Raw genomic sequence first — 13,576 nt, 5'->3', positions numbered from 1 at the left:
TTCCCAAAGAGTAGAGGGCCTAAGTTTAAGGCAAGAAGTAAGTTGTTTAAAGGGAATGAGAGAAAGAAAAATCAACCAGAGGCTGGATGGAACATGTAGGCTTGAGAGGGTAGTGGAGGCGGGTACTCAGGCAACATTTAAGAAACAGCTGGATGAGCACTTAAAATAGCATAGTAGATTATGGCCCAAGTGCAGGTGAGTGAGATTAGTGTAGTTTGGTATTTGTGGTTGATAGAGACGTGGGTGCAATTCTATGCTGGATGACTACAAAGTGCTGATTAGATTCCCTACAGTGTGGAAACAGGCCCCAACAAGTCCACACTGCCCCTTGAAGCATCCCACTCAGACCCATCCCCCTATAACCCACACACCCCTGAACACTATGGGCAACTTAGCATGGCCGATCCACCTAACCTGCACATCTTTGGACTGTGGGAGGGAACCACGCAGATGCAGGGAGAATGTGCAAACTCTGCACAGTTACCCGAGGCTGGAATCAAACCCAGGACCCTGGCGCTGTGAGGCTACAGTGCTAACCACTGAATCCCCGTGCTGCTCCAAGATGTTATTCCCATACAGGGAGTCAAACCCAGGCCACCTGGATGAAAACCAGGAATTCTAACCACTAGACCATATGGGAAGCTATAGCATTATAATTCAGCAAGGTAGTAATCCGAGTGTTGAGATGTAAACTGACCTCGCATCTACAGCCACTTGACCCTTTGAAAGGCACATCTTCTAGTTTCCACACCTAAATAATGTAGCTCTGATTTTATTAAGACTGCGTCTCCTCCTGGGTGCCTCGTAGAGGTATAGTTGCCCGTAAAATTCTTAAATCGTATCAGATAACTGCTTCAGAACACCCCTCAAACCCATAAAAACTTTGGTTTATAGTCAAAGCTATTTGTTTTCAGTCCTGGTCAGAATATGTCATTCTTTTTAAACCGGAAGATAAACCACCAACAAATTATTCCCCGCACCAGTTCCTCTTCACAGTTTTGATTAAAAATGAACTGTAAGGGCGGTGTTTGAAGCCCCAGCCCGGCGATACACTGTCGCCGTGTAATTAAAAACTTGTAACAAAAGAAAACGGCAACAGAAAATACTCAACAGGTTTGGCAGCATCTGCGGGAAAGATAGAGAGTGGAGAAACAATAGAAGTTTCTGTTGCTGAAGTGTTGATGTGAGACAAAGCCAACATTGCGCGACATGGGAACGGGGTTGGCAAAAAAAGTTGGGAGGGGTGTACACATTTCTCTTTAGCTCTCCCCTGATGTGTGTTTCGTTCTGTGGGCCCTTTGTAAGTCATTCGACTGGTGGAAGTATGGGGGGGGTGCCTGGGGTTCTGGAACACAGTTATTGCTCCCTTTGTTCATATACGTGGGGTGTGTGTGTGTGTGTGTGAGAGAGAGAAGCAAACGGATCAAGGTGGACAGGACTAGATTCTCGTCGCACAACGACGCGGAGCTGCAGACACAAGAAGGTCAAGCGAGGTACTAATGGGCGGGGCTGAGGAGGCAAGGTCAAAAATTTAAATCGAAAAACCTCACTGACTTACTGCCAAATCCCCTCCGCTACCTTGCAGCGCCCCCCATCAATTCCCTGCATCAATTACTGTGGCGCCTGCAAGTCAGGCATCGTTCACCCACTCTTGTGGCAGACGCATGCTCCCACATACCCCGTGTCGTCATTCCCCACCAGCGCTCGGGAAGGGTGTCACAAACAGTGCAGCGCTGCCTGCGAATCTGAGCCCGTTAAGGGCGCCCATGGCACAACGTGATAGTATTATTTCTAATACGCCGGGGCCACAGGGAGAAGAAAGCAACAAAATAAAACAATCGGGAACAGGTCGTTACTAAACATTTGAGCTCATTCCAACTTCCAGGAATGCTGACCCTTCCCTTTCAATAGAAATGCATTATTCACTCAGAGCTCTGACAATTCGGTGCATTATCTAGTAAAGTTCTCAAGAGTTTTGTGTTTAAAATAGTCCCAAATGTGAGGCCGAAGCAGTTAAGGGAAAAGGTGTTTGAAGCTACGACGGGCCAGGGATTAGAAGTGCAATTTTCCTTCATTTTAAACAGCAAACGTGCAGCCCCCTCCCTTTTTGCAATCCTCAGTGCTGTGCTTGAGAGTGTCAGTGGGTGGTGGGGAAATGGAGGGACTGCCCCGCACACACGCTTTGCTAAACGATGCAGATTATTTGGTGATAGAAGTTCAAGGGATGTTGGAATAGGCGGGTAAAGCGATTGCTCTGATTCCCTCAGAGGTCCGGCTGTGTCTGTGGAACTGTGGAGAAGAACCGTCTACTTTTCAGGTTCCACCTTGCACTGCTAGTCCTCCTTCAGGATTATCCATCCTTCCAACCTCATTTTTGGCTTCCTCTGTTGATGAGACCACTGCCATCTTCCAAAACTGCTGCCTCTCCAACTTTGTTAACAAAGTGTGCAGCTGGATGAATACAACGGGCCGAGCAGCATCTTTTGTGCTCCTGACATGCTGCTTGGCCTGCTGTGTTCATCCAGCTTCACACTTTGTTATCTCGGATTCTCCAGCATCTGCAGTTCCCATTATCCCTGATGCAGTGTTAACTTTGTTTCTCTGCAGCCTGATCTGCTGAGTTTCCCCAGCATTTTCTGTCTTTTATTCCACATGACCAGCACCTGTGTTTTGCTTCGGTCTAACTGTTTTCTTGCTGAGAGGGGAAAAAGCTAATTCTGCCAGTGAGGTCATTTTTAAACATTCATTCATGGGATGTGGGTATTGCCGTCTGGGCCAGCATTTATTGCCCATCCCTGATTGCCCATGAGAAAGTGGTGATGGAGAGCTGCCTTCTTGAACCGCTGCAGTCCACTATCGATATAAGTCCCAACTTTATTTACCAAATAGGTCAAAGTTTAGGTAGGACCTCTGAGAATGTTGCAGACATACTTAAAAGGAGAGGAGGTTTTTTTTTTCAACCATTGTTTATTCTCAGCATGTAAGCATCACTGACTGGGTCAGCATTTATTGTCCATCTCTAATTGCCCTGGAGAAGGTGGTGGTGAGCTGCCTTTTTGAATTGCTACAGTCCATATGGTGTAGTGACACTCAACTGTGATAGGAAGGGTGTTCCAGGGATTGGATCCAGTGGCTTTGAGGGTATAGCGATATAATTGCATAATGATGGCAGACTTGCTGGGAATGAAAGTGCCCATTCCCCAAATGCAATTGTTGGTGAAAGAGTTGGCTTTCAGAAATGTCGGTGCATTCAGCAGCTGGAACACGGTGCAACGAAGATGGAGGGAGTGGATAATTAATCTGCATTAAAAATGAAGCAAAGAAACTGTGATGGCACGGTGGCTCAGTGGTTAGCACTGCTGCCTCACAGTGCCAGGAGCTGGGGTTCGATTCCACCCTCGGGCGACTGTCTGTGTGGAGTTTGCACAATCTCACTGTGTCTGTGCGGGTTTGCTCCAACTTCCTCCCACAGTCCAACGTGGCTTTGTGAGTGGAAATTGTGTCTAAATAACTTGATTGAAGAAATGATGCAGACAAAGCAGTGGACGTTGCCTATGTGGACTTCAGCAAGGTTCTGCATGGTAGACTGGCTAACAAGGTTAGATCACATGGAATAGAACTAGCCATCTAGTTGGAGCATTCCGAATCAAACTGAAGGTCTGTGACCAGCGGTGCGCCGCAAGGATTGGTGCTGGGTCCACTGCTTTTTGTCATTTATGTAAACGATTTGGATGTGAACATGGGAGGCATGATTAGTGAGTTTGCAGATGATACCAAAGTACAATGGGATCTTGATCAGATGGACTGATGGGCCGAGGAGTGGGAGATGGAATTTAATTTAGATAAATGTGTGAGGTGCTGCATTTTGGAAAGGCAAATGAGGGCAGGACTCATACACTTAAAGATAAGGTGCTTGGCAGTATTACCAAGCTAAGAGACCTTGGAGTCCGGTTTCATAGTCCCTTAAAAGTGGAGTTGCAGTTAGACAGGATGGTGAAGAAGGCATCTGGTATGATTTGCCTTAATTGGTCAGTGCATTAAGTAAAGGACTTGAAAGGTCATGTTGTGGCTGTACAGGACATCAGTTAGGCCACTTTTGGAGTACTGCATTCAATTCTAGTCTCCTTGCCATAGCAAATATGTTATTAAACTTGAAAGGGTTCAGAAAAGATTTACAAGGGTGTTACCAGGATTTAGGAACTTGAGCTATCAGGAGAGGTTGATTAGGCTGAGGCTATTTTCCCTAGAGCTTTGGAGGCTGAGGGGTGACCTTATAGAGGTTTATAAAATCAAGACAGGCATGGATAGGGTGAATAGTCAAGATCCTTTTCCCTGGGTAGGGGAGCCCAAAACTAGAGGGCATAGGTTTCAGATGAGAGGGGAACGATTTAACAATGGCCTCAGAGGTAACTTTTTATACAGAGGGTGGTGTGTGTATGGAATGAGCTGTCAGGGGAAGTGGTGGAGGCCGGTACAATTACAACATTTAAAAGGCTTCTGGATGGGTACGTGAATAGGAAACATTTAAAGGGATATGTGCCAAATGCTGGCAAATGGGACGAGATTAATTTAGGATATTTGGTCAGCATGGATGAGTCAGACCACATTGTCTGTTTCTGTGCTGTAGAACTCTGATTTTAAATGTCGGGGAACAGTCAATGCTGAAATAGTACTGAGCTGAGGATATGGCTGGGAAGTAGGATGCACATTTTCAGTTTTAAAGTATAGGAAGGAATGTCTAAGCATATCCTTACACAACACTGTCCCATTACCTGCTTACTCTCAGTTCTAATCACCCTAGCCTCCCCCTCGGCAGTACCTGCCAATGCCCTAATTACCCCCTCCCCAAATCCCTCGGACTATTCAGCCATGACACTACGCATCCCCTCTTCCCTTACAGACCTTGACAGACAATATTCACCCATCCCTTCTGCTCAAACACTACCCCCCACCTCCAATGAGAAGCCCACCCCTCCCCTAACCCCCTAGACACTACATCTCCCTCCCGCCCACTACCCAGCACAACTGACCATCTCCAACCACTGCGCCGCCACCCCCCTCCCCCCCCCCCCACCCCGCATTCACTGTACACCTGGCCTTGATCAGCCCCATGTCTCTGTGGTCTGCTGCAGCACCCCTCCCTGTTCCAAGCTGTCTACTAGCCACCGCCTGCAGCCCCGGACCAGTGTGCACTGGTCCCCTGCCCTGCTCGACTGTGGTCACTCTCACTCTTTGACCCATCCTATGCCGTGCGCCCTTGCCTTTGCTCATTATCAGTGCTGCTGTGCTTGACTCTTGGGCAATTTTGGGTTCCAAAGACGAGGAGAGTCATAGGGTCATACAGCACAGAAACAGACCGCCTTAGTCAACTTGTCTGACCAAGTTTCCCAAACTAACCTCATCCCTCTGGTTTGTGATTGGCCCATCCCCTTCTAATCCTTCCCTTTTCACGTACCTGTCTGAATATCTTTTAAATGTTGTACCGACAGATGCCACTTCGTCTGGCAGTGCATTCCACATATGAGCTACCCTGTGCGCGGAAAAGTTGCCCCACAGGTCCCTCTGAAATCTTTCTCCTCTCGCCATAAAAATATGCCCCCTAGTTTTGAACTCACCCACCCAAGGGAAAAGAGTTTTGTTGTCCTGTAAGGTCACCCCTCAACCTTCTTTGCTCCAGTGGAATCGGTCCCAGCCTAGCCAGGTTTTCCTTCCTCCTCAGAACCCCCCCCATCCTTGTAACATCCTTATGATCTTTTCTGAATCCTCTCCAATTTACTAATGTCCTTCTTGTAGCAGAACTGTACACAGCACTCCAAAGGTGGCCTAATTAATGCCTTGTACAACTTCAACATGACGCCTCAACTTCCAACCTCACATGGCCCGAGCAATGAAGACAAATGTGCTAAATGCCTTTCCAACCACCCTGTGATTTAACTTTGAAAGAACTATGTCCCGGCACCCCCAGAGTCTCTGTTCTGCAGCACTACTCGGGGCCCTCCCATTCAACGACATAAGCCCTGTCGTTGTTCGTTTTACCAAAATGCAATACCTCGCGCAGACTTGAAATGTTTCCCTCTCCACGGATGCAGCCAAACCTGCTGAGCTTCTCTGGCATCTTCTGATTTTATTTCAAAGCTTGCTGTGCTCTATCCACTGGGGGTCAGTGATAGTTTTGGCAGGAAGGGCTTTACATGTGGAACAAAGGCATCCGGCTATGATGACCAAGTGTCCTTTGGACCAATGCAGTGTCTCGTTGTCCAGGCACCATGTAGAAGGGGAAACCCAATCACCCCTCGTGTAAGAAAGGGGAAAACAAAATCCAGTAAAAGAGCTTCTGCGAATAGTTGTGCTGATTTACTGTGTGCGGAATGTCCTCAAACAGAAATTGTCCTGCAGTCAACGCGAGTCTGACCATTCTTGTCGCCATCTCTTCGCATGATGAAAAGCTTCTGACTCTGTCCTAACCCCATACAGGAGCAAAGTGACATTTTTCCCATTTCTTCCACCAGACAACCTTTGTTGTCTGGCTTAGGCCCATTCCCACTAAATCGATTGTAACCACCAGACACTGATTGCATCCGGGCCTGTACTTAATTCCCGGTGGTGAAAAGCTAGAGTTTATTGTTTTTCTCCAGCTGGTTCCCTCGTCTTGCTTCAGTAACATGTTATTGACTTCATGTAAACTCAGCTTTCCGGGCTTTCATTGTGACATGTTCCAAAGACGTTCAGTGTGCGCTTGTGAATTTTGATGGTGTTTTAGATGGTTGTCAACCCGAGCTGCCCTGATCAATTATTTTCTAGCACATAGGACATCCAAGTGTGAGACACTGAGACCATTGACACAGTGCCACAGTCCTAAGGACATACCAATGTAGGAATAGACATTAGAACGGACAGATACTCACTGATTCTGGGGCCTCGGAGACTGACGTCCCAAGACAATCTCTTGGGCAGAACTAACAAGCAAAGTTCCATTACAGAAAATCCTAACTCCAGAGTTTGTTTATTAAGCAATGATTCTTCTGAAATCCAAGGACACTTCTCAGAAGGTGAAACTTTAACTTGGATGCTTTTTTGTGTTTTTTATTTAAAACCGAGTTTAAGCAATGCCTTTGAGAATGTATTGGTTTCATTCTTGCAGCAAGACAAATTCTGCCTAGCTAAAAAAAACTCACCTCTACAATTCAGTAATAATGTTTGAAAATGATTTTTTTTTAAGAAAAATGTACTTGTTAAATAATGGTAATTTTGAACTTTACCGAATTAGCTCTTTGCCAAGAGACAAACCATGATTAACGAAGGAACACCTCATGCATATTTATACACTGAACTGGGTCTGCAGCTCTGAGGGGGCATTTTGTGTAGCAGAGACACAGATCTAAATGAGTGGACTATTTCTTTGCCTTCACATTTTATAAATTGCCTTCTTTCCATTTTCATATCTCTTCCATTACATACTTCCCCAACTGACAGAGCAGAAAAATGTCCTGTCCCCACGCTTCAAGCTGGCATAAGTTAACCTTCCCTCCCTCCTGTGTTTGCAGGAGTTACCTTGTACCCAGTTGGCACCATGCCCAATGGCACGGGTGTGATTGGAAAATGTCTGGGGAACTCTGTGTGGTGTGGAACAGTTCTGTGTGTTGTACTGCCAGGCAATCATGCACACTGCTTATATTTCAGTTGAATTTGTAATTTGCCTTCACTTCTGCATAACTCCTTTTCTCGTTAACATTTCCTTTGTTGTTTGTGCCCTGCAGTTGGCCTTCTAACCCATCATCAGGCAGAATGAATTCTCAGATCAACCCTGCCAGGGTTAGCTCCAATCTACCTGAGGCTATGCAATTGAAAATAAACCACTTGGTTAGCTCTCCATTCAAGCAGAGCACTGTGTCTCATCTTCATCACATGGTGAGTCGTTACATTTCTTCTTGGAAAGAGTGAATCATTCAGGTTTTATTAGGACTGGGTGGCTCAACAGTCAAACAGTGTATGGTCGTTCTCAGATACACTTGAGGGCTGTATTGGGTGTTGTTGTTGACTGATTTTGAAGGCTATTACATAAGTGCTCTGTTAGCTGCAGCACAGCCTGTTGTTGTGCTTGTCAGATTGCTACACTCCCATACTCTTAGATGTTCTTATTTTGTTTGTTTTCCTTAGTTTATTGTTTTACCACAGTACTAGGCAGCCAAATTGCATCTCAGTCGATATTTGCAAGCAGATTAGAGGGGACTTGCTACAATTGTACAGGGTGTTGGTGAGGCCACACCTGGAAGACAGGGTACAGTTTTGTTTTTCATTTGTAAGGAAGTACATGCTTACCTGGGAGCTGGGACAGTGATTATTCACTGAATTGATGCCTTGGACAAGGGGAATTATACTTTGAAGGGAGACTGGGTACTTTGGACCTATATTCTCCAGAATTTGAAAGAACGAGAAGCAAGCTCATTGAGATGTAAAAGATTCCGATGGGGCTCGAAAGGACAGATGTTAAGTTGTTTCTGTGGGTAAGGAAAGTTCAAACAGAGGGGCACAATCTCAGGATGAGGGGCCAGTAATTTAGGACTGAGATGAGGCAAAACCTCTTTACCCAAAGAATTGTGTATTCTAGGGGATTGTGGGTGCTTCACTGTTGAATAAGTAATCAAATCATTTGTAAAGTCCAAGCGGAGTTGCAATTCAAGATCATCAGTGTTTGTATTGAGTGTTGAACTATACGATGTAGTCCTGTTCCCATCTCTTATGTGCCCCTGTGTGTTGTGATTACCAAGACTAGAATATTGCTGCGGAAGCTTGTTTCACATTTCTGTGTTACGTATGCAGTACATAGCTGTCTCTCTGAGGAGCTCTGCACATTGACTGGGCAGATCTAACGTCACTATCTCTGCTAGTACTCCAAGATTAAAAATAAAATTGAAAGCGCTTCATTTGGCCAGCTGGCAAGATTTATTGAGCATTCTTTGTTTCTCCTCTATTATTTCATCATTGTGTCCGCTTTTTATCTAATTTCTTTGTTCCCTTAATTTTCTCCTTCTTCCTTCTCTTGATTGCCACTTCACTTTGCTCCTGCTGGAATTGGATGTTGAGCTATAGGGAATACAAAGGAGGTTCCCCAAGATGTTGCCTGGGATGGAATAGCTGAGCTTTAGGAAGAGACTAGATAGGCTTGGATTGTTTACTCTAGAGCAGGGAAAACTGAGGCAGGACGTGACTGAGGTGTATAAGACTATGAGAGGTATGGAAGGGCTTCACAAGAGGACATAGTTTTAGGGTAAGGGGCAGGAGATTCCAAGGGGATTTGATAAAAAAAACTTGTTCACTCGGCAGGTGGTTGGAATCTGGAGTGCACTGCTTGAGAAGGTGGTGGAGACTGCAAGCCTTACAACCTTTAAAACATATTTGGATGGGCACTTCAAATCTCATAACATTCAGGAAATTGAGTCAAGTGCAGTAAACTGGGATTAGCGCACTTTAGTTGTGTTAGTGTGGACTCAATAGGCTGAAGGGCTTTTTTTGCGCTGGATGAGTCTATGAATCTATGGATTCAGGACGTAGCAAATAGTTAAGAGGAACGCCTGAGCTTGGAGCTTCCTGTTTGTGACTAGTTAGATGCGAAAATATAGCCAATATCTCTTCTATTCTCTCATTGTAGATAAAACATTCCCCAAATCTTCCTGATTTTGTTTGATTACACCTGATCTTAAACTAGATACCCAATGACATATAAGATTAGAATCAAGTGTCCAGGTAGATGTTGAATCGACACCAATCAAAGAGAAACTGGATTAGTTAGTACTATTTGCTAAAGTTTAGAAAAAGGAGGTGAGATCGCACAGAAACCTATAAAATTCTAATAAGACTTGACTGGATAAATGCAAGAAGAATGTTCCCAATGACCAGGGTGTAAAAACAGGGGTTCTAAATCTAAAGGTATGGGTTGGCCATTTAGGACTGAGATGAGGAGAAATTTCTTCACTCAGAGAGTAATGAGCCTGTTGACTTCTCTGCCACTAAAAACATTTGATGCCAAAACATTGAATGTTTTCAAGAAAGCATTAGATGTAGTTCTTAGGGATAATGGGATCAAAGGATATGGGCAGAAAACAAGAACAGGTATTGTGTTGGATGATCAGCCATGATCATATTGAATGGCAGAGCAGGCTAGAAGGGCTGAATGGCCTACTGCAGCTCCTATTTTCTGTATTTCCCCATACCTATATTTTAGAGTTTTCAAATACGATAACTAACACTCTTTCACAGCAAGTTTGAGAATCTGCAAGCAGAAATTTTTTCTTCCTTAAAGTAACTTATTCTGATGCCACAGAAATGCTTCTAAATAAATAGAAAATACAGAGCAAATCTCAGTGAGAACAAATGTTCAGACCAATGCCCAAAAACTGGAGTGGAAAGCTGGGGTATACCATTGTTTACTGTGGATTGCAGTCTGGCTAGACCCACAGAGCAGTAGCGTGGCGAGACTCTCATTTAAGGCTCAGGGTGTGTTTTGTGGTCAGGTACTCATTTAGGGAAACAGTTTGATTGATACAAATAGAAGAGATTTGGGCATATTGTTGATGTTATTCCTTTGACTTGTCAAAGGTTATCAGAGGTAGGCAGCAAAGTGGATTTGATTGCAATATCACATCAGCCACAATCTTATTGAATGGGGAGCTGGCTCAAGGACCAAAAGGCCGACTTAATGTGAATGTTCATACATGGGGCGGCACGGTGGCTCAGTGGATAGCACTGCAGCCTCACAGCACCAGGGACCCAGGTTCGATTCCAGCCTCGGGCAACTGTCTGTGTGGAGTTTGCACATTCTCCCCATGTCTGCGTGGGTTTCCTCCGGGTGCTCCGGCTTCCTCCCACAGTCCAAAGATGTGCAGGCTAGGTGGATTGGCCATGCTAAATTGCCCATAGTGCTCAGGGGTGTGTGGGTTATAGGGGGATGGGTCTGGGTCTGGGTGGGGTGTTTCAAGGGGCAGTGTGGACTTGTTGGGCTAAAGGGCCTGTTTTACACTGTAGGAAATCTAATTATCTTGGGACAATTCCTGGAAGAAATCCCAGTTCACAGAACCCTTTCCTGAATGAATCCCCCAGCTGTTAATAGCCACATTGAGTCAATGCAGGAGACATGAGTCAGAGCTGCCCCCTTGTTGGTCATTAAAGTAGGTGGGGTCTTGAGAGAGCGGCGTTTCTAATTGGTGGGAGAGGTGGCCATCTCATGTTCTTAACCAATAGACTGGCTGGGATGATGGCTCTCTGTGACCACTCTCCAACCGATCACCTTTCCATTCGGACAGTAAGGGTGGGTGGCAGTGGTAGTGATTTAGAAAGCGAAGCTGCTTCAATGAATAGAGATAACATGGTGTAGAGCTGGATGGACACAGCAGGCCAAGCAGCATCAGACGAGCAGGAAAGCTGACGTTTTGGGTCATGACCCTTCTTCAGAAAAGGCCCGAAACGTCAGCTTTCCTGCTCCTCTGTTGCTGCTTGGCCTGCTGTGTCCATCCAGCTCTACACCTTGTTATCTCAGATTCTCCAGCATCTGCAGTTCCTACTATCTCTGCTTCAGTGAATGGTAGTTACACAAGCGACTCACTTGTGCTCAAAGCAGCTCTGCCTGTTAACTAGTTTACACCCAGGCATAGCTGGGCACAAATGCAGAAAACACCCCAGGCCCTCTCCTTGTGAGAATTCCTGGATTTCATTAGCAGCCGGCTTCCTGCAGGAAGCCTCAAAGTAAGAGGGAATAGGTTCATTTTGATTTTCGACAGCAAATAACTAGCACGATAACTGTGTTCTCAAGATTTTGACTTCTGGCACAAAAAGGCTGATCATTAACATGTGCGGATCGTTCAACCAGGGTCTGGTAACATGGTGCAACAATTTACATTTTTTTAGACAAATATCCCTTCTTTGAGTGGATCATTGCCACCTGGCGGACAGGATGATAATCTTTTTTTACAAAAATTTAGCTCATTCATAGAATGTAGAAAAACACGTTGGTTAACAGTTCGAAGTTGATGTTGCACAAAATGCTTAACACTGTTTGAATACAGTGTGCGGCACTCTGAGGTGCTTGACTGCACTAACAATAACTTGCCCCATAGTTAATATTTACTGATGTCATTTATTTATTGATATCATGTTAATTATACAGACCAATGGGTTTTATGATATTCTATGGCCAGAGGAGTCATGGACAGTGGTGCTTATCTATTGAGCCTTTGTGATTGCAGTCCCAAGCCCTTGTGCATCCCTCAGCATATAGTTCACAACTCTGGAATGTGCTATAGTGCAAACTGTCACGACCAACTCTTCGTGGGATCCTGACACAGCACGTGGAGGCCATTCAGCCAATTGTGTCTGCAACGATCCTCCGAAGAGCATCCCACTCTATCGCCGTAACTCCACAATTACCATTAGTTAACCCAGCTAGCCTGCAAATCCCTGGTCACTCCGGGCAGTTTTGTCACGCACAATCCACTTACCCTGCACATCTTTGGGCTGTGGGACGAAACCGGAGCCCTCCAACGCAAGGAGAACAGGGAGAACGCAAGGAGAACAGTCAGTCACCCAAGGTTGGAATCGAACCTGGGTCCCTGGTGCAGTGAGGCAGCAGTGCTAACCACTGGGCCACTGTGCTGCTCAGTGCAGCTGTTAGTACTGGAAGACCAGAGAGCTTCAGGCAAACCAGAGAGTGTCTTCTGACTGAATTGATGGACGTCCAGCAACAGTTGATGTTTATCTCGGTGATCATCACTTTCCAGACTCAGTTTGTGAAGGTGCACGTTCCTCAAGGAGGTGGGCTACAGCCTCTTGCCCCATCTCTTCTAAAATGTGGCAAATATACCTGGGGAGTCAGGAGTTCAAATCTGTGATCATTGGAGTCAGGAGACTATGTTATTGCTGGAACTATACTCTTGGTTAATGAGTAACTTTTTTCCCATTCTCTTTCTCTTGATTAAGTCACCATTTTTTGTGTGTCTGTGTTGATGCATTGCTTTTCTCCTGGAGAAGAGTGGGAGTTTGAAATCCTAAGTGAAATAGAGCATATTAAGAAGCTGCAGAGTGTCCAGAAGCCTCTTTGTTGTCGCCATTTAACCAGCTGCTTAAAGCCAGGTACAGCAAAACAAGTCCCTCCTCACCTACTGATTCATTGCTTATGGGATCTTACTGTGTGCCAGTTGTTTGCTGTATTTCCAAAAATCACATACATCTGAAACCTTTTCATTGACTGTGCATTGTGACATCCTGAGGTGCAACAGTGTGCAGAGAAAATGCATATCTTTTTTGAAGTGAGGGTGTGAAATATACTTTTGTAGAGTCCTGATTCATGGCATTCCCAAGGACACTTTTTTTTTAAAAACGTAAGTGAGCTGAGACCTCCCATCAGCCAACTGAAAAACGAAAAAACTGCGGATGCTGTAAATCAGGAACTAAGACAGAAATTGCTGGAGAATCTCAGCAGGTCTGGCAGCATCTGTGAGGAAAAGGAAAATCAGAATTAACGTTTTGGGTCTGTTATCTCTGAAACCTTATCTCTGGTTTTTTACCTTCATGGATTCTGCTGAAC

At 45.2% G+C, this 13,576-nt stretch overlaps 1 protein-coding gene across 1 annotated transcript in view; it reads left to right on the top strand.

Moving 5' to 3' along the window:
* LOC125456426 (dynamin-3) overlaps positions 1-13,576 on the top strand; it is a 232,545-nt gene that overhangs the window by 208,632 nt on the left and 10,337 nt on the right. Inside the window, exon 21 of the mRNA XM_048539519.1 lies at positions 7,758-7,908. Within this exon, the coding sequence (XP_048395476.1) occupies positions 7,758-7,908 (151 nt within the window). The remainder of the gene's footprint in view (positions 1-7,757; positions 7,909-13,576) is intronic.

The sequence above is a fragment of the Stegostoma tigrinum genome, chromosome 8 (genome assembly GCF_030684315.1).
Source record: "Stegostoma tigrinum isolate sSteTig4 chromosome 8, sSteTig4.hap1, whole genome shotgun sequence".
Classification (NCBI taxonomy): Eukaryota; Metazoa; Chordata; class Chondrichthyes; order Orectolobiformes; family Stegostomatidae; genus Stegostoma; species Stegostoma tigrinum.
This window is presented reverse-complemented; position numbering and strand designations above follow the sequence as displayed.